Source organism: Carassius gibelio, chromosome A7, assembly GCF_023724105.1.
Source record: "Carassius gibelio isolate Cgi1373 ecotype wild population from Czech Republic chromosome A7, carGib1.2-hapl.c, whole genome shotgun sequence".
Lineage (NCBI taxonomy): Eukaryota > Metazoa > Chordata > Actinopteri > Cypriniformes > Cyprinidae > Carassius > Carassius gibelio.
The window spans coordinates 8725548-8748131 of NC_068377.1; the positions used below are offsets into that span (position 1 = coordinate 8725548).

Here is a 22584-nt window from a genome sequence, read left to right on the forward strand (position 1 = left end):
CATTTCTTATCAACAATTAATTGATCATTGATTAATCGTTGACATTCCTAGGTAGAATATAACCGTCTCCCTGGTAACAGCAGAACACAAAGCACCGGACTTCAAACGTGCAGCTCTCATGTTTATTGAATGAAATCATAACGTTAGCCTTTTGAAGTTTAATCATCACATTAAGCCATATCGCAATTCTGGTCTTTCCGTCCCCAAACTTAAGACCTCTTGAAATCATAATTAAGACATTCCTGTAAGACTTTTTAAGGCCTTAAACTTGATATAACTAAATGTAAGACTTTTAAAGACTTTAAGACCCGCGGAAACCCTGATATATGGTGAAATCACAATAGTGAATAATTCATAAGAGCACTGGATGACAGAAAATGAAATACTACAAAAACATTCCTCCCTCCAGGAATATGAGTAATGCTCCATGGCTTGGTCGTATGAAGGCCGAAAACCATCACTAGTCCGATCTGCTGGACAGCAGCGAATCTCTTCTCTCTGCCTACAGGAAGCAGACACATTCTGAATGCGAGTGTGTGTGCATATTAGCCAGAGACCAATTGTGTGTGCAAGTTTACCAGCGCCCATGCCTGCCAGCGTTAGCAAGGCGTGGGCAGCAGTGGAGCAGCAAATATTACTGTCTCTTATCAGCCAACCCACTCCCTTCACCCTTATCCACAACATTCTCCCTCCACAGTTCAAGTCCACCGTCTGCTATAGCCAGCGTTCCCAAAGTTCTCCAACAATTCAGTGTGTATCCCAAAAAGCACCTCATAAGCTATTCAGTGTTTGTAATATCCTCTGGAAATGCATTATTGTTTGCATGCTAAATGCATTGCAACAAGCGAAAGGCTCTTCCGAGCAGTGGCACTACATAATGCAGCACTACGTAATGTCTGCGGCCTGAGAAAGCACAGCAGAGGCAATGAGTAAACACAGAAGATGGAGGCAGGAAGACCGTGAGATTGAGAGAAAGAACGGTGGAAGTATCCTGAGTGCCCTTGGGTCTTGTGGGTTGCTCTTACACCATCTCCCTGAATGCAGAATTCACAGAGAGCCCAAGAGAGAGATGCAGAGAGAGGGATGTAAAAATATCAGCTAGATAAATTATGTATTTCAAATCTTCCAGAAAATGGAGGACAGGAAACACCCTCGGTGACACAGTGAAGCTGGCTCCATTTTACCTCTGCTTCGGCTTTGATACACAGTTACACCCAATGTAAGCAACATAAATTTTTACTTGCTGTGCCAGGAACATGATAACGGTTGGCTTTTTTTTCAACAATTTTAAGATAAACATTACTATTAGACATTAGTCCAGAATTCATTTAATTTTCTTCAATTCAAGAGTTTATTTTTTTATGCATAGATGAAATAAATTCATCAAAACATACATTTTAAATTTAAGTTTTCAATTAATGCAAATGAAAAACTAAGTTTGGTCATTTTAAAAACAAACAGAACATTCTAGATATATAATCACATCAGTTATTGGTCATAAAACAATTAATAGCTTATTAGTATAACCCGAAATTTCCCATCTCTGCTGTACTCATGATATTCTTAGGTTTGCTTTCTGTGGGGAATTGACTCCAATTTATTACAGCCTAACAACCAACACTCTGTCTCCATCTGCACCATCTTCTAGGGCTAGGAGATACTTAAAAACAGCGATTTTGTGATATCTTTTCTGACGATATGTAATTATGGAATAATTGCAATACTATTAAAAGTTGAGAATTAAAGACAATAAGCTAATTTCATTCATGTTTCACGATTATGACAACTGACAAGGCACTGCTTTCAAACACCACTTTGCAGATGTGCATAATAAAAAAGCGCCCACTGCAGTAAAACGTTACATGTGCATCCACATTATTAACTATCAGCAGCAGCTGAAAGGGTGTTTGTGTGAGCTCAATGCAGTAATGGAACGCAGATCTAACTAGTCCTGTACTGGAAACCTTCCAACTGGGGGAGGAGACCATGGAGAGAAAAGTCCCAGTATGGGTGCATGCGGTGTAGCACAGCCGATAGTTGGACGGATTCCAACAGGAACAGGCAATGATGCAGCATAAAAACATGCAACAAAATCCAAGCTACCTTCAGAGACTGTAGCTGCCATTGTATGGCCTAAAAGTGAGGATTTGAATCTCCGATGAATATAAAAACGAAAGAAAAAAGCAATGGATAAGTTCTTAATAGATAAAACCAATGCAAAAGCAGTACTTCAGTGTTTAGAGCAAAATAAGTGTTGGGAATGGACAGAGAAAGAGAGACCAAGATAGAGACAGGCCAATCAAAGAATGAATGAGACCACACCCCCTATTAGCATTACAATGAGCACTTCAGGCATTGTCTGAGGAGAGAGAAAATGGGCAAGATTTCACGCCTTACAGCCACGTCTCAGAAGAGAGGGGGGTTCTGCCAACGGCTTGCTAAAAGGTTACAGAGAGGCTTGTGGAACAGCCATAAAACAAACCACACAACTTAAAATACATTCAAACCACTAACCCTACACAAGCTAAAAACTACAACAAATGGAGAAAATAGCCAAGTTTCAACATAAATGTGCAGCTTACAGTAAACTCCCACATTCAGTAAGGATCAAATGAAGTACTTGAACAAAAAAGACAACGATTCAGGCTGATTTACATCAAAAGATCCCTATAAATAAAACAAAGTATGATATCTCACCCTTCTCCGCGTGTCATATCCAACACATTTCCAATTACTGGACTAATGTCTGTCATTGCGGGACACATTACTGAAGAAAAACAACAGCAGCAGCCTACACACAAACACACTCACACACTTCCTGTTACCCAGAGTTCTGTGCTATGAGCTGGCCCCGCCCCCTTACCCGAGTCAGAATCTTTCTGATCCCCATTGGCTCCGACAGTGAAGGGCAGCTTCCTCTTAGGAGCTTTCTCTTTCATCTCTTTGACACCATCGCTGTGGTCCAATTTAGGAGTCTTGTTTGACAAGCCTTTGTCTTTATCCTAGGGGAACATAGAAAATAGAGTAAGTTTAGTAGGAAACTGCATATAACAGTACCTCCATCAATTCAGCTCCGAGTAAGGGTTGGTGACAGTGCTCTGGGACAAATATTGCTGTCACAAAGAAATGTAGAAGAAACAATTGCATAAGCTTTATACATTATTGTGTACATCTTTAGTGGATATCTATATGGCTAATATGGAATCGTTTTCCCTTCCAACATCAGGATTTTTGGGTTACAGATACAATATGAATTTATATACTTATATAATGTGAAATATATGTTGTTGATGCTGTTAATTTAAGTAATTTAATAGGAGGGGAAAACTTACTGTAAAAAATGCAACATTTTGTTGGGAAACTCCAAGAGATTGCAAAGTACAGAGCATATTTAAAGGGCTTTTCATTATGAGTTCATTATAAGAAATTTCTGTATTTCAAAGTTGGATACTTGCCGTATAATAATTTATATGATTGTTTTTATTATTTATAATAATTATAATTTAAATATATAGATAATTGTATATCTATGTACATAATATTATTTGCGGCACATTTAATTAACATCTAAAACAAGAACAATGAGACAAATTGAATTACTGGGGCAAGGCACTGTCCATGAAAAATGTCCTGAAGTTCCTTTAAGCAAGACATTAGATATTCTATGTAAGACATGTGTCCCCACAAAGGAAGAGAAATTGAGATTTTAATTAGATCTCTTAATAAAAACATACATCCATACATGCACATACTGTAAGTAAAAGGCTGACTGTTGGGAGAGGAAGTTGGGGCTGTGTCTGCTACCGGCAGAACTAATGAAGGCTAATAAAGAGCTCTTAGTGCCGTGATAAAGCTGAAGGCAGCGAGAGCCTCTCCACCAGCCGCCTTCCCCTCTGTCATGAGACTATGATGTCATCCACGTGCAAACACACACAAGCACAAGGACAATATCTGCCCCTAAGAACTGAGCTCAAAGAAATATGAAAACACAGCGAGCCAGAGACAGAAACATGAGAGAAGGATTTCTTATAGCATGTAGAGAAACCAAAGCTAAATCAAGTAAAAACTCTTTCGCTGCCTCTCTCTAAAACCATCTGTGTGAGCAGCCCTGTTTACTTGCTGGTCTCCTAGCAATGCTTTCACTCTTCCTCGGTCGCTCACGTGCTCGCTCCCTCCCACTCGCAGAGTCTGATGCAATACTACACAGAATGATGTACATACACACACACACACCATCTGGGCACCAAAACATAGACCCACAGATTTAAAACACGTATGAAGAGAAAACAGCATCAACTTCCTCTATTTATATATTGTTTTTATACAGTTCCAGACTGAATTTCTACTGTATTTTCATCCTTAAAGCAGAAGAGAGTCTTATACGACTGTATATTGAGTGCTGTTTGATGGTTTTGCTTTTGTTTTTTTTTTCATGTACAAATCCTGGGATGGAGGCTAATGAATCTCATTATTCAGCATTTTTTTTAAGTCTCCTAATTAAAAATTACCATATTCTTACAATTTTGCAATCAATCTTAGGGTATAAGGTGGTGTGTTTTAAGCACTTTGTCCATCTTACGAAAAAATGGTTACAAAAATGTTTTATGAAAACATCAAACAGACATCACAGTGATGTGTACTGTTAGTGTGAAAAATGTTTAGATTGTATAAAAACAAATAAAATATCCCCATTCTTAATAATTCTGAAATAAGCAGTAGTTTAGTACTAAAAAGATTTTCTCACCTTCTTCCCACCCTGCTTTTCCACCATGTCGGTGTTGGATGGGAAGTCATCCAGCTGGGGGGTTTTAGAACCCCCACCCTTGGGCATCGTTCAGCTATTGCCACGCCAAACCTCATTCACGCTTCCATCGCATCGTCATCGACCGTCTGTGAGGCAGAGAGGGGGAAGGACACATTTTACTTTATTGTCAATATCCTTTAAAACATTTCACTTTCCATTTTTGTTCAACTGGCCATTTTCAAAGTTCCTTAAAGCAACAGATCTTAAACAGACAATTTAAGCAACACTTTCAAATATCAACAGAATTCAGTAAATTTATTGCACTGATTGACCGCCCAGTGATCGGAATCAGCCGTTTTTTTTTTTGCATGACTGGCCCAGATCGGTGACAGGTCAATCAGTCTCACGTCTTGCCGATTCCAAGCTGATCCAGCGGCTCCAGCGATTACGTCACAGCCATGCGCACACTCACAGTAAACATGTCGCTTCGCGTGAGAATGATTCTAATTTTAATTGCATTCAGTGTAAACGGCAACTTATAATGTATTTATGTCGTCCCAGATGATGCTTGCACAGCCTGAGTGAATGTGTGAGAGACGGCACACACAAATTAACTCACAGAAATGTATAGATCCATAATGCGGTAGAAAGATATTTACAAAATATGATTTAGGTAAATAACATTATACGGCAACGTGTTTTGTTACAATCAGCAGCTAAAGTGAACTATTTCTTCCTCTTTCCAGTCAAAGTCCAGACTGGGGGAATTGTAATGTTTAATAATTTATTTTATTATTTAAATAAATTTAGCATTAAAATTTGCATCAATTTTTGTCTGTACATGCTGTCAATTACGGTTTACAACTTTTCTATTGGTTACAATACACAATACAGAAATCTAGATCTGCGTGTTGATTCTGAAGCTAGTAAACAAAACAGCAACCTGGAGACAGTCACATATACAGAGATCAGAGCTAGCGGCAAAATGATAAGATGAAGATATAAAAACACTACAGTGTCTTAGTGCAGAGTGTGCAAGTGCACTGCAATTCATTAGTACTGCAGGGTTGAGATGACTGCTGCTGCTGCTGCTGCAAAAAAAAATCAATTCATTATAGTACTGCAAACGTACTGGACAGACAAACCATAGAGATACAATACAAGCTTTTGCATCTAGACTTTGACAATGGTATGCCATTCAGAACAAGTGATTTGGGGTTTAATCTCTAAGATTGCGGAGTCATTTTCCCCCCTCATTTGGGAGGCATTTTTATGTTGAACATTCTCACAGGACGGCTGTAGATTCGAGATGCCCTGTCTCAATTTAAATAAAGTAGGTGAGTTCACAGCAATCTGTTGTACTGCAGGTCTAACTAACCGAAATATGCATTGCATCACACCCAAATGTTGTGAAAGTGCAAAAGACGAGTGACTTAATCACCCTCAACAGAGATCTAGTGAAATTTAACCAAGATTTGTATAGGAAACTCCACCCTTGAACAAATATTTGTGTATGCTGAACATCAAGGCTTAACGTGAGGGCAGTTGTACACTGTAATCATCCCTCCATAATGCATGTTTTAGTTTTGTGCGACATGCAAGGCTGCCCATTGCTTTCTCTTCTCCGGGAAAACTGGCACTCACCAGTATTCTGGTGCCACAGCCATCTTTCTCCAGCCCTTCTATTCAAAGACAGCTTCTATTTATATCTCCAGCTAACGTAGTGCACGCACATGCAGACAGACAGTAATACTGCTCTTCTGTTATTCGGGCATGTCTCCCACACCCCATCCTCACCGAAAGGTCAGGCTCCAATGTGGATAAACAAACGTGTTGAGGAATTGACACACAAACGCAGACATGCTTGTACCCTTAAAGTAGGTCGATGCATGTTCTAGAACAATACAGGCCCAACCAGGTCTGCTTTAAGATCAAAACAACCACAGGCCATTCAAATATGTCTATATGTTAACTGTGAGAGTCCACGATTCAACTGGGTGGAGGGAATAGCCAACGAATCCCCCAAAACAACATTTAGTCAATAATGTCCGCTCTGAATGCAAACACAGAGCATAATATGGTGTAATGCATCTGTTTGTGGAATGTGCATTTGTCTGCATCATGCTTCTAAACTTGTTTGTGTTCTGCAAGCGTTACTGCAGGAAAAGAAATGCGCGAGCACACACACACTTTGAGGAATAGCACCAAGAGAAGAAACACAATAACATCCATTCCAGAAACACGGCTCATTTCCTCTGCTTTCCACCCCAATCAAAAGCTGCTGCGCATCTGCCATCAGTGTGGGTGCTTGTGTCAGACAAAGTGTTTTTTTTTGCCTGCAGCCAGCTGTAATTCATCACATATGAGGTCTACTTTTAGCACTGTACTCTACTGTAGCTGGAGCAGACGGCACAAGGCCCAGGCTTACTGACATCTCCCTGCATCCGTTTCCTGCAGCACAACAACACAACAGCAGTGTGTGCAAGTTTGTACATATTCCCAGCGGGGGTCTAGCATACTCCTGGGCCCTGGCAGACTGCGCAATAACGTTCACCAAAGCCAATCTTCATTTTTGAGACCGTATAGTGTGGAAAAAGTTGACATCATGTCCTAACTACACACTGCAACAAGCGGGATCTCTTGCATGTGAATTAGGCCATGCCTACTATATCTTCTTATAACTGGGTTCCACATGACATTTTGTTGTACAAGTTAAACTATGACATTTCTTACATTAGACCTGCAAACATCTGCAAAGCTAAATGGTAGCACTGCTACTAGGGTTGTGGTGATAGATGATAGAATCTATCAGTTGTTTCACTTCAGCACCGCATTTCAGACAGACACACACACACACACACACTGCAAGTGCGAGCGCGCAATAGAGGACTAGAGTTTGTAATTCTTTGACTCGGATAACTCGTTAAATCCATGAAATGAAAGAGATAGAAAACGAGGAGTTGGTGTCCGACACATTTAATGGCTGCTACACGGCAACGCGTTCTTCTCATTCATTAGAGATGAACGCTTTCATGGCATTAAAAATAAAGCAAAGACAAAATAATAAGGCAGCAGGCAGAAAATCATCCATAGTGGTGGCTACCTACGTGAGAGCCATTATGGATAAGTTCGCTCTGCCGCCTTATTATTTTCATGCACACTGGGCTATAATGTGATGCATGCAAAATACCGTCCGTTACAAAGTCTCCATCCACAAACAAACGTACATCGTCTGCAGATATAAGGTATTTCATTGCACTTTAACAAGTAATCTGAACGGCCTGTATATGTGCAATATTTTTTTTAATGCCACAGTTATGTTAGAATGCATCTCATTCTTATTTCTGTGGCAATGCGTCAGTCTCGTCATGAGGCGCGCGGTCCGGAGTGGTGAATTCAACTTTACTCTAAATATATCAACTTACCTGTTTGGAATACTTTATATTTTGCAGGTTCGATTATGTCCAATATTAGTGTTAAACTGTTAGACTTAATAAATAAATATACTACCGATTTTCACTGTTGACTGATTTTGCAGAACATTTAGACTGATAACTTTCGTGGGGCAGATGAGGCAGATTTGTCACAGGACGCACGATATGACAGTTGCGTCCGACTATATATGAAGTTGCTGTTTAAAATACGGAATTTTTATATTTAACCTTAGTTAAATCAGTCAGTATGTTTTATGCTTTTTTTCGATTATTGGTGATTCCATAGGCTCTCTCTTGCGCACATGCAAGGTTTAAAACACCAAATAGTTATGCTATGACAAGAACAAAGAGTCTCTCTCTTGCTCCACCCATGCACGATAATATCGTGTATCGTCGATCTCACCGGCTGACGATATAACGATTTGAAAAATGACCATATCGCCCAACACTAGCTGTTACTATATATTTCAGTGAAACAGAGTCAAAGGTCTGGAGTGAGTTATATGTAGGAATGCACAATATTATCGGAATCAGCCTAAGGCTTAAAATGTAAACATTGGCCAATTTAAAAAACGTATGCTGATATGCCTTGCTGATAAGACAAATCGCTCACATGTGCTCAGGGTGTGCTAGCGATCAGATCACATCAGCAGTGTGGTCACATTCTTGAAAAGTGATTACATTCACTGGTTTAGATTGCCACATTTGAGAAAGTACGTACAGAATAACACACAGTGTGCGATAGAAGAAAAAAAAAAAACGTTACATGGGTCCTAATGCCTGTCCGGTGAGGTCTTTTATTTATTTAGGGAGTACTGTTGGCCTACTTGTAATAAAATGAAAAGTAATTAAAATTAATTGACGTCCTAAAAGCACGAGTCTGTTTTGATTTAAAGGTCGGAAACTATAGCTTACATGAATAACAATAAAAACTAAAAACATGACACTTGTAAATGTAATAATTTACTATATAAAGGTTTATATGGTTTACTATATAATATATTTTTTCATTCATGTGTGATATATACTAATATTTACAGCTCTTTTGCTTTAGACCAGGGGCGTGCAAACTCAGTCCTGGTGGGCCTCCAACTTGCCTCAGCACACCTGCCTGGAAGCTTCTAGCATGCCTAGAACCATGACTAGCTGGTTCAACTCTGTTAATTGGGGTTGGAGCTGAACTCTGCAGGACAGTGGCCCTCCAGGAACAAGATTGGTCACCCCTGCTTTAGACCATCTATTAATGTTAAATCCACAAACAAAATGCTAAGGTTTCAACTGCACCTTGTCTTTTTGTTCAAAACTGTACAGGAGAGACTTGGTGTGATTTCAGATCGAAAGGAAATGTATATCGGTATCGGAAATCTGCCAAAAAATATATTGTAGATCCCAAATATATACTTTAGTACCAAGCTGACAAAAACAATGACCAGTCTGCAGTGTCAAAAGTCGCAGTATCTGGCTGCTTTAAGCACACAATCGTGATTTACTAAGAAATGTGGTATTGAGCACTGAAACTGTGCTATTACAACAACTCCAGTCTTCATTGAGAGTGATCACAGGCTTCACATACAGGTTCAACCGGTTGCATTTTTCAGGCTAGCTGATGAGCAGATAGACGGGCCTTGTTAGTGGATGGCTGGCTCTGGGTCATGAGATTAATCTGGGAGGAATGTAGGCCTCTCAGTTTGCGGAGGCTGACCCAGGGTCAGCAGACCAGTGCTTAGACAGCTTCCTCCTGCCTGCTGATGGTGCAGTCCTGCCTTTGCTTAGCCGGGAACATAAAGCTCCCTCTAATCTCCTGCTTCCACCGGCCCCGACGGCCCCTATACAAGCACATGTGCATACTACACAGATTTGGATAGCAAAACAATAGCATGACTGTTCTCTCACGGAAAGCAAAATGATTGGGGTGGATCTCATGAAATAAAGAAATAAAAACAAGAATTGATTTGCTGCATGACACAAACTCTCACAAACAAATGCAGTATCACCAGATCTAAATGAGTTGCCAGGAAAGACTAAATGCAAAGCAGGTATGCTGTCCGTTTATACGTTCAAACAAGTCCGTGTTCTCGTGTGTGAGATGGGTCATGTCAGGCCTGCAGGGTATGTGAACCTGCAGATGTGTCACAATATTAGAAATGATCGATTTGAATCTATTCTCATTTTGATTAACCAAAATAGATTTTTAAAAACCAAATGCCAGAGAGATTTTTTTTAGTCTATGCAGTTTATAGTTTGAACAAAACTTTGCTTAGCATAATTTGGAATGCACCTTCCATTCAAGAAATTGCAATAAACATTTTGCTTTTTGACATGAAACCAAGTCTCAGCTTTAAAATGGTAAATTTGATGATAAAACTTTTTTTGCACACTTAAAGATAATACAATTTATTGAAATGTGATATGATATTTTCCCCATATCGCCCACCCTTACTTAACCTGTTCTTACTTATACAATGTTTGATTAAATCTGTCATGAAAACAAGTTATCACAGCCACCATTTTAAATGTTCATATTTTATCACTGAAATAAGAGTAGGAAACGATTATATCATTACCAAGTTATTATTACAAAACCTGTCTTGGGTGCAATTTACGTTTGTTTACAAATCAGTTGTAATTTTATAGTAATGAATGAGTGTCAAATATTATTAAAGACAAGTGAACAGATGGTAAAAAAGAACAGAGATTAAATCAAGATTGGAAATGAGTAGAGATCCCAAGCCTGTGGAATATGCTTACACCCAGCCCTACACATTGTAGTAATTTTATATCAGCAGAGGTAATCGCATATGGTTTTTAAAGTATATTCAGGTATTTCCTCTTGACATAACCTATGAACTGTTAGCACAGTTGGTGAGACACCATGAATAAATGACTTTGCACCTGAACTCTCAGCTCTCAACAAATATTTCTCCATCTTTGGATCAATAGGACCTCTCCTCTCCTCTCCTTTGCTGTAGCAATCCTCCCTCTGCGGTCAAACCGGGGCCATCACAGTGTGTTGCCCCAGGAAGCCCTGAATCCAGTTCTTCCTTATTTCTCATACAATCGCTGCTGCACAGTATGACTATTATGGGCTGCTTTGGAAACGGTGTCTCCTGCTGAGATGAAAGGACCCACGACCCCCAGCTCTGCATCACGGTAACGATGGGTGCAGTCATCATGTCCACTGGTATTTAGTGCAGCTGTCTCTCAGTGAAAAATAACCACTGCATCGAGTCAGTGTGGAAATGAGTGTGTTTTCATGTACATCACATCAGCTCAGGCCTCTTTGACCACATCTACAGTGGAGTCGCAACAGCTTGAGGCTGTGTCCTCATCTCAGAAGTATTCACAAACCACAGACCAATCAGCTGTACGCCTGACCTCAGCAAAAGTATACTGAAAATAACAGAATTGACAATAAAAATAATGAAGTTTTGAAGCATATGATGTGCACACGTGACAGATCTCACTGGATGGATATAGTCTGGTTGCATCAGGAACATGGAGATGTGTGGGGTATAACGAGGGCCATGATGGAGGCTCGATGGTTCCCAGGTGTTGCTGAGAGCAGCTTAATGAACAGAGCTCAGATGCGTGGCGCGCTCGCTCTCTGCTGTGCTACTGTAACAGCCTATTTACATTTCATCTAAGAGCGGCCGCGGCGGCGAGCCCTGTTTGGTGTGCAAATAGAAGACTGCAGAGGCCAGCCGGGCCCACTGCCGTTTCCAGGCAACGGCGGGATGGGGCTGGCTGAGCAGCCCCTGACCCACACCAATTCATCTGATTAGAGGCTTTTGTGTTGAGAGGAAAGAAGACAAACAAGTGGAGGAGAGAGGCGGCAGGCCATGCTTTCCTTCATGCAGTCACCCTTTATTATTCCACAGTGACATGAGGAAGCTGTACATGTATGCATTCATGCTGAAGTTTTTCTGTAAAAAAAATAAATAAAAAGAGAGAGAGAAAGAGATCGCGAGAGAGATGACACTGCTGTATCAGGAGGAGTGCTGAAGGAATAGCAGTGATATTCTGGGAATGTTTCATTGCTGATGAGTAGGCCCAAATATAAGCTGTGCCTGCAGAAAGCAATCAACAAACTGCTCTGTAGATTTCCACAGAATTCAAAAATCCTCTGCTCCTTGCATATACATTTTTTTCTTATAATTGCATTTTAAGTAGGTTTTAAATAAAAGGTTGTATTCACAAAGGATAATTTGATAATGCTTTTCTTTACCATACATCACGGCTGTGAACAATTATTTGTGACTTGCTATTACTAGTCACAAATAACTGGTATTGGGGTAAAGGACGACCTCACAGACATAGACTAAAAACCACTGAACTCCAATTTTGGTCTTCGAATGCATTCCAAAGAGTTGCAGCATGGAAAATGTGAAGAAAGTGCATAGATTCAGTGTGTGGTAAAACTGAGGCAACTTTGAATCACTACTACTCAAGCTTTGCTGCAATGAACGCCGCTCGCTCATTTTTGACAATGAGGTGAAAGTGCAATCCATTCTCGAAAAAAAACAGCGACTCTGACTCATCACTCTCCTTCTTTCCGGACATGTTGTTGTCTAACTAGAGACAGGTCTTTATCTCTTTCTCCATCGCTCTACTCCTCCTCCTCTGTTTCACATGCAGAAATAAAAACCGACTACCTCAAGAGAAAACCAGAGAAATGGAAAAGATCACAGCGCACCAGCTGACACACATATATACACGATATGCACACATGTCCTGTTGCCTAGCAACGCATGAACGGGGCACGTGTTTCTGAGAAAAGCGAGAGAAACGGAGGATGGTGTGGTGAGGAGGTGGACTGGAGTGCTAATGAACATGTGTGGACAAACACGCACGTGTGGAAAACCATTCTTAACCTTTTGCAAGGACAAGCTTCCCAATAAATGTGTCATATAAAATTCTGCTCACACCTGGTGTTCACAGCATCAGTCTTGTGACCGGAGACAGAATACAGACTGCACCTGGTATTACGTGTCTCAAATTCATCCTGTGACTACTTGCGTACATAATTCCTTCAAAGAAGGGTCAGAGTATTTTTTATGACTAGTGTTACACAATACTAACGCTACAGTATCTTCATTGAACCCAAGCCAAAAATTTATTTTTTAAATGGTATTATCATAATGTAATCAGATAAAGTAAAAAATTTTTAACCACCCAAAGTTTAAATAGAAGTATTTAATAGTGCATTTTAATTGAATAATAACAATGACTCGGCCCTGTAGCTCTCCTTTCTGTATTCTATTGAATTGAACATTAGTGCCTTTTGGGTGAACAAAATAAACCATTAATACTAAGACCCTCAATGGTTTCGCAAGAAATGACAGATATTGTGACACCCATATTGGGGACACTGTCATGTCTGAGTGGATTTGTATCCAGGACCGTAGTGACGTGTTGGTAAAGAGCTGATTGTTGGAGTAATAACATTCCTCCTCACTGGTTTTCAAGGCAAATGCCCGTGGCGGTTTATGGAAGCATTTTGCACATTAACTAGTGATTTTTATACGCCTGTTTGCAGGTTAATCCTACAGTGACTCTACAGCCGCCATGTTGTGGAAAAACCTAGAAGCCAATCATGAAGCTCTTCATCTCAGGCAATGAAAGAAAGAAACACACAAACTCCAGAGTTACACTCAGCCAAACCACTTTCCCCTAGAGACTTTCTTGCAAAATGTGAATGGTTTTCATCACTTACGCCTGCTGCAAAACCAAAACAACAAACAATGAGCGTGTTTACAATGTCTGTCTAAATGCTTTTAAATGAGTGCTGCATCTAAGAGAGCTCTTATCCAATCAGAGAAGCACTATCAGTGTTATAGTCTGATACTGAATTCTGTCGGGATTGCCCTCACCTACCAAATTTGCTAATCAAACAATGAGCAAAATCTTGCCATAGCAGTGACAGTAGGGGCCACAAGCAGTGATCAGAAAATGTAAAAAGCTACATAATGAAAAATGTGAGCACTCTAACTTTCCTCTAGTGAGAGAGCAGATGGAGAGATGAGAGAGGAAGAGGATGGCACAGAATGCATAATCTGGATCCTCATATTGACAATGCGGCTGGAGTAAGATTAGTCCTGAGAGAAGATTCACACTTAAAGAGACCTGTACAAGGCCGAAAAGCCAGCTACAAACCGCTCAAGTTAATGAAGCCATTTGTCACTTCCCTCCTGCCAGCATACATACTCATGGTCTAAAATCAACTTTTCATCACACCTGCCAATGTTGAGGGAATTGAGAAAATGTATTGTCCATTAAGGTTGACACAAAACCAAAGTTTCAGTCAATACCAATACCCAAGTTTACAATTCTCTAAATAATGTTACATTTTTAAGAAATGAATAGTTCTACTGAACACTGATATATCTATATATATAGACAGACAGATCTATCTATCTATCTATCTATCTATCTATCTATCTATCTATCTATCTATCTATCTATCTATCTATCTATCTATCTATCTATCTTTCTTTCTTTCTTTCTTTCTTTCTTATGGAAATAAGCTTATGGAACTGCCATATTGGCTGTTTTTCTGTTTTTCTTTTTTGTTGTTGATATAGGAGTTTATATATAGGGGAAATAATGGAGAAATTTTTATGCAATTCCAACATAATGATTGAATTAGAGATTGAATTTGACTGAAACAGAACTGAACTTTCTCTAAACCTTGTAGACTTCTCTATTTCAGTTACCATGCACATACTTCGTGACTGGCAACATATGCTATTCCAGCAAGTCACTTTTGTGTGCCCAAAAGCACAACACAACAGCGGCAAAACAAATGCAAGCCCTGCCAGAGCAGCCATGCAGCACCACAGCCCCTGCCAAACCAAATCATGTCACCGTAGCTCCCAGGCCATCCTTAAAAATATTCTGGTTTGCAGTAACAGTAATTTTTTTTTTTTAAAGGGTCAGTTGGTAGGTCAACATTTTTTTTTCAAGTTTCAATGTAAAAAAATAAAATAAAAATAGACCACAAACAAATTGAAAGCTTTGTCAAAAACATGTTTATCACATGAATTTCAGGTGAGAAAAAAATGAGGTACCGTTTTACCACCGCTACGTGTCAATGCAACCTACAAATGAGAGACCGTTTACTTTGCTTTCTTGGGTTGTCACTTTGAAAAAAATCCTGTTTGATTTGAGTAACAAGTGTTCATTGAATCGATTGTGAAATCGCTTTTGCATGTCTAAATAAGTTTTACCTGGCAAACAACATCAAATATAGGTAAATCCATGGACAACAGGCAGGACGAATGTAAAGATTCAATATATTGGTAACGACCAATATTTCTGATGATTTATTGGTGTGAAGTTACGTGCACAATGACAAACAGGAGTGCAACATTCTCGAAAAACAATCAGCAGAGTGAACAGGCGATCCTAAATTGACAGGGTCGGTTGGGTTACGGCAAACAAGAATATTTCCTCACCTTTCATTCAGAGTACTGCTCTTAAGATTCTACGAAATCAGTCGTGTTACAACTATTTATTTAATTGCAAAAAAATCTCTATTTCATTTCAACAGGAAAAATAACTATGGCCTATACACACAGCACAAAATAAAATTAATTCAAATGGAGAAACAAGTATAAAGGTCAATGGCTGCACACTGCAAGCCTTAGTGCAGGTGTTCTCAACCAGGAAGCCCACAGCAATCTTCCAATCGAGAATCAGAAGCACTTAATACAATTTAAAATAAGAAAATAAATAATTACATTGAAAATAATAAATTAAAAATCTAAATGTTTCTTATTTTAATACTCTCTTAGCAGCTGGATATATTTAGTGTCTAAGTGGGATTTCTAGATCTGGAAAAGTCATCAGGGCTCAATGCTAATGATTATTATTATTTTTTATATTTTTTTATTGGCCTGCTTGGGCTAGTGGTTACAATTTTTACTTATACTGCCAGCATTTTCACTAGCCCTGCCAGAAAAAATAAAATCAAAAAGTGCTCGTTATTTATCATTGTTTTTGACCCATGTTATATTGTAGTCTAAAAAAAACTAGTGTATATATATATATATATATATATATATATATATATATATATATATATATATATATATATATATATGATTCCAAAATTTATATTAAAATCAGTTACATTTTACAATTCTCAGATTCACAGCAAACACTGCTAGCCTAACAAATACCAAGTTCAAATATTATTAAAGACAAGTGAACAGATGGTAAATAAGAACAAATGAACAAGTTACAAGCAATAGCACATAATAAATAAGTAGAACAAAGAATGATGCTTTAGGTTTTTGAGTTCGCATGTTCAGGTACAGAAATTAATAATCAAATGTAAAATAATATTTCACATTCTTTACTGTATAAAATATATATAATTCACTGCTAAAGATACAACAGTTATTTAGTCAAGAGCCGTGTCTGATTTATTTCTGTTCTTGGATTAACATTAAGGACACCGACAGCAGCAGGTTAATCAGTCACTTTAAGAGACAATGCATGATCACATAATGACACACATCCAAGTTCACTTAAGACAACTGACCACTTTTGAGGATACTCGCCAAGATGGGTATTTTAACATACTTTTGTATTTGTCCATTCAAGCACAAGATGACGCAGTTAGAAATGTAATACGAGGCTCAGCCGTTGCCTGAGATGAGGCTGTCTGTGTGCATACAGAGCACACTGAATGGAGTTGCTATTTGTGCCTTCTTGTGTTGGAATGCTTTAAAATCTGTTGCATGATCAAATTGGCCAGGTGCATTTGTCTGTTTAAGCGAAAGAACACGCAAAAGAGAATTCCATACGGTGTTTGCACAAAGTTTGAGGCGCGCCTCTTTGTGTGCGCATAGCACACACAGATCACAGTGCGTGAGAACTACATGTTTTTGTCTTTGGCATCTTCATGTCCTTGAATGTTTTTAAAAAATCGCTTGAATGTTTAAATTAATGAGGCTTATAAAGCACATGCAAATGATAAACATTCATGACGTGTCAGCAGTGGCCTGACTGGGCCAGTGACATATCAGTCAACTGTCCCAAACGTCTTTCACACTGGCCCCTGGCCATCGGGCAGTCCTTATTGTTGAGCCCTGGTCATATGGACATTTTTATAGTTATGCCACTTTACTAGGAAGATATTGTCTGAGCATTTTTTTTTAAATCCTTGTCCTTAATTCCCCAGTATATTTTCGAAAAACTGGATCTTAAAATTTTTGTTGTGGACCGTAAGGGCCTCGCAGTCAAATAGGTTGAGAACCACTGCCTTGGTGCTGCACTACGATTTATTGCTTATTGATTCTTTGGGCTAACTCAGAATCTCTAAGAAAAACCCCATAGAGAGCTGATGCCCTTAGTTAACTGGCATGCTACTGCATTAACATGACTCAAAAGCTTATTAAGAACTACCAAAACCTTGACCTTGATTTATGTCACATCTCCTGGTGGAAAAAAGAATGGAAACCAAAAGACATCCAGGCGAGAGTTGTTCAAGTGAACGCCGCTGGATGTGATAACTGCAGAGAGCCCACAGGTGTCAAGAGTGCCTTGTCATCTGTACCCTGAGGCTGGGCCTCGGGCACCGCGCTCGCACTTCAACACAAAGACTACCAAACAACCAATCACTTGAGCACTGCAGTCTAAACACACACACACCACAGGACCTCTGAATTGAAACGTTGTAAGAGGACTGTGTTGCCATGCACTTAAGCTAACAGTCACATGGCTTCATGAGGAACAGACTGAATAGTCAAACAGTAGGGACAACTATTAAGCTACTTAGTGTGCTAACAATAACAGCTAGACTGTATTGTATGGTAACAGTCTCTGAGGACTTCATAATATCTCAAATTAACCCATTCAAAAAGCTACTTGGTTTGCCTTTAACAACTTCAAGACCATTACCAAGAGAACTAAATAGGGCTACAGGATTTACTCAACAACCCTCTATAATGCGACAATCACAGCTCACTACTCCTTTGAGAATTTTATATTGTTAGTAATAGAATTTGTAGTATTATTATTATCTTATCAGTTGTATTAAGGTTATTTATTTATTTTTTTACACTGAACACAATGACCTACAATATCTTACGCACCACCTCCAGTCCCAAGTTCAGATATAATGAAAAATATGCATTCATACATGGCTACTAGATTTTAATTCAATTTAATAGAGTTCTATCATTAAATAATGCTTGATTATCATATATTATAATGCGTGACTAACTGATGTTAAGAGTGTACTTTCAGATATTTAAAAAGATATATATCTCAGGGCCTAAATTTTGTTTTGGAAAATGGGGGGAATTCCCTTTTTTGTCATATTTTTAAATTACAATCATCCAACCTAAATGTTTCGTCACCAGTGTATTCGTGTTTTACAATGTTGTTGATTCACATTTATATTGTGAGGAAGATTCTTAAAAATAACTTGATTTCAAACTCTGAATTGAATTGATTTTTAACTAAAAAAGACAAGTTATCGGTCAGTAATAAAATAAGAATATATAAAATGACAAGCAATGGCACAAACAAAAATACAATAAGATGCAACAAAAATTTACTGTTAAACACTTTTTCAGGTAGGAATAACAGTAATACTCAGGTACAAAAATACCACAGATACGGAATAATGAATTTAACTCTAAAATAAGACTGGTTAGTCTTCATTGTATAAATAAGCAGACAGCAGCGGGTTATTTAGGTGGCTGTCTCTTTAAGACCTCATGCATGGATCTAGCTGTTACATATAAGTTATGTTTCTCAACTGTTGACGTTCACTTAATAGCCTACATACTGACAGTGCTTAGAATAAATCGTCTGTTTACATGAATACTTATCAAGATGTCATTTTGACAAAATGTTGTATGTATTTGGCTTAAACACAATAAGGTGCTACAACTTAATTGTGTAGTTGTGCGCTCTCAGATGCGACTATGTGAGCGTGCTTTGAGTGTGAGCTCACAAAAAGGGTTTCACAGAGAGCTCGCCAGTATGGACTTGAGCACTTTAAATGTTTAAAACTAAGTATTTCAAATTCAAGCCCTGTATATAGTGCATCAGTCTGGCTAGTACACTAAAAAATGTACTAGCCAACGGCAATTCTATTGTCAAGGTGTGTGTAGAGGTTTGCCCAAAGAAATACAATTGTATGCTTTGTTTGACTACACACACACACACACACACACACACACACACACACACACACACACACACACACACACACACACATATATATATAAATTAAATGAATGCATTAATTAAGTTTTAACCATTCATGTTTTTGGCAAACAGTGCTGAACATTTACATTTAAATTAAAACACTGTGTGATATTAAATACTGTTTTAATAAACTGCATTATTATTATTAATGCTAATGTTATTTATTTCTTCTGCACAATAATATTTCTGTCATAATAAAAGTTGGTTAAACCAACTTCTAAATTTGGCATGTTTTAAAGAGTTTGTGTGTGCACTGAGAAGATTCACTTTGTATTTGACAATTTATCAAATGATATTGTAAAACCTGCATCATGGAGCAAACAGGGCCCTAAATATGAACGGAGCAAAGCATGTCTTTGCATTCACTTTGTATCTAAGCATTTTATTATTATTTTTTGGTTTTACATTTGGTGTCTGGTGAACATGATCCTATACCAGTGTAAACAGGAATGATGGATTATGATGGAAACATTCTAACATCAGTTGGGATGAGGTCATGTTCTGGTCTCCACTGGAATCCATGTTAAAATGGGGTAAAAAGATCAACGGAATTAAACTGAAATTTTCCAATGTAACTAAATATAAAAAAAGTTGAGCTGTGCTGTTTTTGGCTGTCACAGTTGCAGCAATAAACTTAAAGAACTCCTGTAAAGTACTTGTTTTAAGTACCAGCAAATCTGTCCATGCATAAACAATGACAAGAGAAAACGAGCATGGCTTGCACTGCTTACCGTATTTTCCGGACTATAAGTCACACTTTTTTTCCTAGTTTGGCTGGTCCTGTGACTTATAGTCAGGTGCAACTTATTTATCAAAGTTAATTTGACATGAACCAAGAGAAATGAACCAAGAGAAAACATTACCATCTCCAGCCACGAGAAGGCGCTCTATGCTGCTCAGTGCTCCTGTAACCTACACTGAGCAGCATAGAGCGCCCTCTCGCAACTGTAGATTGTAATGTTTTCTCTTTGTTCTTGGTTCTAAATAAATGCAACTGATAGTCCAGTGCGACTTATATGTGTTTTTTTTCCTCGGCATGACGTATTTTTGGACTGATGCTTAAAATTAAAGTTAAAATACTGTGTGAGAAATAAAATAATGTGTTAAAATAATGTGTGCTCTTATCATTTTGTGGACAAAATCTCCTGAACTTCGCCCAATCAGATGCTGTATGTAGGACATGTGTGCTTATCGGTTTTCAATGCAGCTAACCTCCAGCCGCTTCATGTCATCTACCAACTCATTAAACTATGACTGGTGAGTAATTGTGACACTGTAAACTATAAAACTAAGATTACATGTGCTTTTTAAAACCCTTTTCATAGGTTTAACAGTTTATTATTGGCTCAGAAAATGTGTTAATTTGACTAGAAAACCAGAGATCAGAAACGTAATGTATTGTTCAAGTGTAAGTCAGGGAAGACTTCAGTGTTCAGAAAAAAGGTTGATATAGACCCCAAAAAAGCTATAGCAGATCAACTATTATACCTGAACTAAACTCCTGATTCATTTTGCAGGTCAGCAGTGGCTGCATAAGTGCTGAAGTTTTTGTGGTCCCTAGCTAACAGAGGGCAGTTGGCGGAGATGCCAGAATAGTAGGTATAAACAGTGGGTGTTGGTGGGTGGAACCTGATCCCAGAGTGGGGAAAAAACGCACATGCAGCGAAAATCTCAGAGCAAACATCACCCTTTATTCCAGAGCACCCCTGATGGAGTCTCTGTGGTGGGGGCACAGAAGGGCAGGAATTACTGCACAAGCACAGGGCTGGTGCTGATGGGTACGGTTCAGACAGACTATGGAGTGGAAACTGAACCTGAGCAGTGGCGGGAATTAAATATCTGGGAGGGGGATGTCCAAAAAAAAAAAGCCCAAAAGAGGCCAGTTTCTGCACAGAATCCCTAGTATTTCAGATAGTGTTAGATTTGCCAAAATTAGCACATTTACTTTTAAACTATTATTTAAGAAAAGTTAACATTAAATGAACTAAGTTATCTTTTTTTATTGTCAATATTGTTCGAATAAAATGAATGCAATAAGGCATGAACGCTCATCACAAGTGTTTGAGGCAGCTGCCTGTCACTTAAACAGTTATTTCAAACACAAAATATGGCATAAGACGATATTAACCATGCCAAATGATCACATTTGCAGACACCAAAAGTTGAATTAAAATGGACCGAGTCCTGTTCTACAAACTACACACTGATGTGTGGCTCTAATGTGACTGTAGTGATACAGTGCTGAGAAAGGAACATCGTGTGTATTATCAGGACACTGTCAACAGATGGCCAGCTGCTCCTCCTGCTAATCAATATTCTCATTAGGCAAAAGTAGAGCTGCCCCAATTAGCGTTTTTGGACTTGTGCCTTCTAGTAATAGGGAAGATGAATTCAATGTATATGGAGTATCAATGTATATAGTTATAAATGATAAAAAAAGAAGCCTTTAAAAACATTGGTATTGGTGATCGGTATCGGCAGATACTGTTTTCTGTGATCGGCCTCAAAAATCTTGATCGGAGCACCCCATAGTAAACATCAAAAAAAAGAAAGAAAAAAAAGCCCACTGGGTACAAATAAAGGCAAGAGGCAGTGGTTAAGATGACCTGTTCTAATGTTTGAGCTTCGGTTCATGGGTACTTGTTTTTATCAGCTGGAACACATTTCCCAGGCAGCCAAAGTGCAGTGTGGTGCAGAGATGAGCGTGGCATGCTGTGGAGTAAACATCTCTAAATGGGGACAAGTGCTGGCTGCTATAAAAGCCCTTCACTGGGCCTCTCTCTCCCTTTTGGCAAATGGCACCAGGCCTGAGTGCTTCCAAGAGGCTCCACTAAGACTTCGTCACCCTCTTTAATTTACAGCAAGAGTTTACGGAGTTTGTTGCTCTGCTGCTTAGCTTTGACTAAGCTCTGCTGAGGCCAAGAACATTTCCCAAGCTTCTGTGTGTGACTGTTGTAGCATTAAGTTGTTGATCCATGTCCAGAAGAAAAGTTTATGCAGGTTATGCACTAGTCTGCACTAGGGGTGGGACAAAATATTGATAGGGCAATATATCGTTCTCCTCCTTAGTGCTATACGAGCATTGATAGGCTGGTGCCAAATCTCAGTATCTGAATTAATAAAATAAGGCACTCCAAATACATTTCCCTGCTCCCAGCATTGCTACTTCATGGCTCCTCA

General features: G+C 38.8%; 1 protein-coding gene across 2 annotated transcripts in view; it reads right to left on the reverse strand.

Moving 5' to 3' along the window:
* LOC128016577 (ankyrin repeat domain-containing protein 11-like) overlaps window positions 1-22584 on the reverse strand; it is a 123168-nt gene that overhangs the window by 16770 nt on the left and 83814 nt on the right. The window contains exons 3-4 of one of the 2 annotated variants that reach the window (XM_052601201.1): window positions 4745-4890; window positions 2864-3002 (exon numbers count right to left, since the gene is read on the reverse strand). In XM_052601201.1, the coding sequence (XP_052457161.1) occupies window positions 2864-3002; window positions 4745-4831 (226 nt within the window). In that variant the 5' untranslated portion in view covers window positions 4832-4890. The other variant, XM_052601202.1, reaches the window with a different exon arrangement.